Raw genomic sequence first — 4084 nt, 5'->3', positions numbered from 1 at the left:
GAACAATGGTAATAATAAAAAGTAAAACTTAAATGTGTGTGTGCATTTTAATAGAGACATGCATATGAAAGAAAACTTGATTAAAGATAATAAATTATTTATGCATGTACATTGAGATTATGGATTTTCTTGTTATGCATTAGATCATGAATAGTTATTTGTTTCTTTACTTGTCTTGTATGATTAATTGCAAGATATTGCATCATGTTGCATGATAAATGTCTTTACTACTTATGAAATTATGAAAAGTGTTCTAGTAGCATTCCTTTTAATTATTGCATGAATCTTATATCTACTCTTTATGCTTATTTGTTTCGTTAAAAGAATTCATACGCAGAATTTCTTGGATTCTGACACCCTACTTTTGATGTTTTTTGCAGCCTCAGATGTCCAGTGAGGTGACTTGCTCATGAGAGGAGCTACGAAAGGATCACACAACTCTTTGACAGACTTCGATGGATAATGGGGATCTTTCTTTTTATTTTCCTTTTATGCACTATGATGTTCTTATTTAATTGTCTCATGATTCAATCATTTCTTAATTAATAAAATTGACTCAGTTTGTGTTTGGATTGAAAGATAGGGTGTAAGATCCCTTGTGGTTGGTTGGGTCATCCAGTTGGGAATGGAACTGTAAAGGTCTCGGGTTTCTGAGAAGATTTTTATAATTGATTTAAAAAAAAATTCATACTCTTTTAGGGGTACGATTTGGGGTTGTTACAACTCTTGTATGAGAAAAGAATATCGATCTATAAATAATATCTTCTTTAAAAAGAATAAGTGTGAAAGTGTTATTGACAAGATAAGATGTTCATCAACTAGTATCAAAAAATGATCATGAAAAGGGAGAAAGTGACATATTCAACCAGTTTGAATGTGAAATTAAGTGACAAGATACAATGTTCTTCTACCTATAGTTTCAAGTGTCTAGCTTTTAACAAAATAATGTATTGTATAGTTTTACCGAAATAACTAATTGTCCTATTTCGGTAAGTGCAAACCCAATTGTTGTTCAGTTAGCACTGGCTCTGGTTGGGTAGGCTCCTGACTCATTGACCGCCCCATTTTTTTTTTACAGAGAAAGCTGGGGTTAGGCAGACCCCTACCAGTTATACAACTAATACCATTGGGATTCAAACTTGCAACGTCCCAACACAAGGTGACGTGCACCAACTGCTCCTGCCAGACAAGTGGAGCCCTCCGTTGGTATTGACAGCCCCATTTAGTATAAGGCCTCCTGCTTAACTGTGTTTCTTCTTGGTAAAGCCTACATTTCAGCCAACTTCTAAGTTCAGTTATTAAATGGGCAAGGCTCATCATGTAAGTATGGTGAACTAGATATTGGAGGAAAAGCTTTACATGCCGAGAGATGCAATTGATTTGAATTGGATCCAGGCCCGAATACAACAGAAACTTATGATCTGAATCTGAATGCAAAACTGAACAAGCCTAATTTGATGAATTTGAGGCTAATCTGGCAACATATTCAAATTTTATTTCAAGATCCATATCGGAGTCTAGGGGGTTGGCATAGTGGGGTGTGGGGCCTTAGCTGTCAGACAGGCAGTCAGCATTCGATTTTTTCGGGTGTCACCCCCTGTGCAAGCTGACGCCCAGCATAAGCCCTGGGGTGAGGGTCCTAGCCTCTATGATGGTGACCTTAGGTATGGCAGGTTGAACCAGTGCAACCAGGTCTTCAATCCCATACACTGTTTATTTGAGCAATAAATAAAAAAAAATATCCGTATCCAAGAAAGGAGTGATGGATTTGTACAAGTTACCTGGCCGATGCCAATCCATTTCACCCCCAAGGATTGTGGTTTCGGCTGGCCACCATATCACCGTCCAGTGCCCAGAAGCGTCTCACGTTGGAATGTGGCAAGTTTTCCTTGGTGGAGCTTGTTTTCAGCATACAACATTCCAGGAATGAAAACATGGGCGTTGTGGATAGCTGACACTGGGGGTGAGCATCGGCCCAGCCCACCAATGGATCGTTTCGTTGACCTGGTCGGGCCAGGTTTTGACCTGGTTCTTAATGGGCTTGGGTTTGAAGTGAAGCCCATGGCTAGGCCCATTGGCCCAATGTGCCAATGTGAAACGGGCTGGGTTGGGCCCTGGCCCGATCTTAAAATGCATAAATTCTTGACTGAAATTATGTGTTAATGAGAGAATAGCAAGTTCTTATGCAACTCATTCTTAACTAGTGCAATTAATTAGGTAAATAGTAATAATTAACAAATAGCAAAGTTTTCATGGAATAAATAGTAATAGTTATCTAAGTTACTGTGTAATAATTTTTTTTTATATTATTTAAAAATTAATAAACAACTCAGGCTCCATGACGTTTATCTTTTCTTATTTCTCACATTTTCTTAACTGGATGACCACGTGATTCATTTTCTGATTGTAAAAAGGCACAAATCAAGCTCGTAACTTTTGGACATGAGAATTTTTTTCTACAAAAATATTTTGTCTTTGCTTTCCACTATGAGAAAACAAATTTCAGCTACTTTCTCATGGGGGCAGCATTCTACTTTCTAGCTTAAGCATAAAGTCATAAACCTTTTACCCTATGCGTAACCGATCCGATATATTAACCGGTTCGTACAAAGATCCAAATCGGATCATTCACCTCGAAAATGATAAATCAGTAAAGAAAGGCGGTTTAGGGTTTGCTTCGCCGTCGCGAAAAAGTGATCGCAACGAAACCGCCGCACCCTCCCTATAAAACGCCCCCCATCGATTCATAATTATTCCACCAATCCTGAACAAGAATAAGCAGAAGCCATTTTCTCTCTCTCTCTGAAAAATTGTATCTGCCGACGTTCTACGATCTCAAGATTGCCTCACAAATAGATTCGACAAGTTGTCGATGGCGTGCTTTCCTAACTCGCCCAAATCCGGCCGGAGAAAACGGAGCCCGGCGAAATCCAACGGGAAGGACGCCATGACGGTGAAGTTTCCGGCCGCTAACCTCGTTATGGGCAAGGTTCACATCTTGAAGCGCGGGGAGACGTTGAGATCCGACGCTTCTGCGAAGGAGGAGAAGCAGCGTCTGGAGGACGACGATCTGTTCCTGTGCTCGACGGAGAGGATCGGGCCAGACCCGGAGTTGGTGCCGAAGCAGATGCGGCTGCCGGATATCAAGACGAGGGTTTTTTCGGGCGAAAGTTCGGGCCTATACGCGGGAACCGTGTTCGAGTCATCTCCGTCACCGAACTCCCTGCCTCTACCGGCGTTTTGCAGGAAGACAAAGCTTAGATCGGAAGATCTGGCGACAAAGGATCTGCGGAGGATGCTGCAGCTCGATTTCTAGAGGTTTCTGTTGATATTTCGCGTGGTTTAGGGAGGATGAAGAACGATGCGATTCTTGGAGGAAAGATGGAGGTTTGGGTTTTATCGCAGGCGGATTTTGCGCGATCTGCTGCGGTTTAGTTGATGAAATTTCTGGTTTTGTTTTTTACACCCTTTTCTCTCGCCACGTTCTCGTGCTCGAGTTCCTTTATTTTTTCAAGAGGAAGACTCGGGATGAGATTCAATAGGGAGGGATTTTCACTAAACAAAACTAGTGTTTGTACTTGGGTTCTAAAAGTCTAGATTTGTAATCTATCTCTCTCTCTCTCTCTGTGGCGATAGGATGATTTTATGTAGTCTGTGTCCATGTGAATAGTCTGTGTTTTTACGGAAGCAGACGGTGTCGGTGGATGTAGGGAAATGGGAAAATGTTGATGCTAGTGTTAGGGTTCATTTTACGTGTCCTGAGTGCTATGGTTTAGGGTTCAAGATGTTGGCTGAGACAGCAATGGTCTGAAACTGTTACTGTGTAATTATCAATGTTAAATAAATAAAGTAATTGGTGGATTACCGCTCATTCCATGGTCTGAAACTGTTGTTGGTATAGCCTCTCTTTTTTTCCATGCTTTGTTTTTTTCATCTGCAGCAATAAAATATGTCGGTGATCGATGAAAATGGCAACGTATCGGTTTCAGTGATGATCGGGAGAAGAACTTTTGATGGCTCTATTGAAGAACGTTTATGGAGTTGATGATACTGCCTTTGAGCAGAAGACAGTGATTTCGGAGAT

General features: G+C 40.8%; 1 protein-coding gene across 1 annotated transcript; it reads left to right on the top strand.

Annotated features, from left to right (window-relative positions):
- Positions 1 to 2872: 2872 nt before the first annotated feature.
- Positions 2873 to 3316, top strand: LOC149847966 (uncharacterized). Its single transcript, XM_090002862.1, has one exon. It carries the CDS (start codon positions 2873 to 2875, stop codon positions 3314 to 3316), a length of 444 nt encoding a protein of 147 aa, XP_089858988.1.
- The last annotated feature ends 768 nt before the right edge of the window (positions 3317 to 4084 follow it).

This window comes from Nuphar pumila, chromosome 1 (assembly GCF_984573655.1).
Source record: "Nuphar pumila chromosome 1, dmNupPumi1.hap1.1, whole genome shotgun sequence".
NCBI lineage: Eukaryota > Viridiplantae > Streptophyta > Magnoliopsida > Nymphaeales > Nymphaeaceae > Nuphar > Nuphar pumila.
The sequence above is the reverse complement of the archived record's forward strand: the minus strand, read 5'-3'. Positions and strand labels throughout refer to the sequence as shown.

Coding starts and splice junctions, on each gene's coding strand:
- LOC149847966 (XM_090002862.1), top strand. CDS start 2,873: ATGGCGTGCTTTCCTAACTCGCCCAAATCCGGCCGGAGAAAACGGAGC.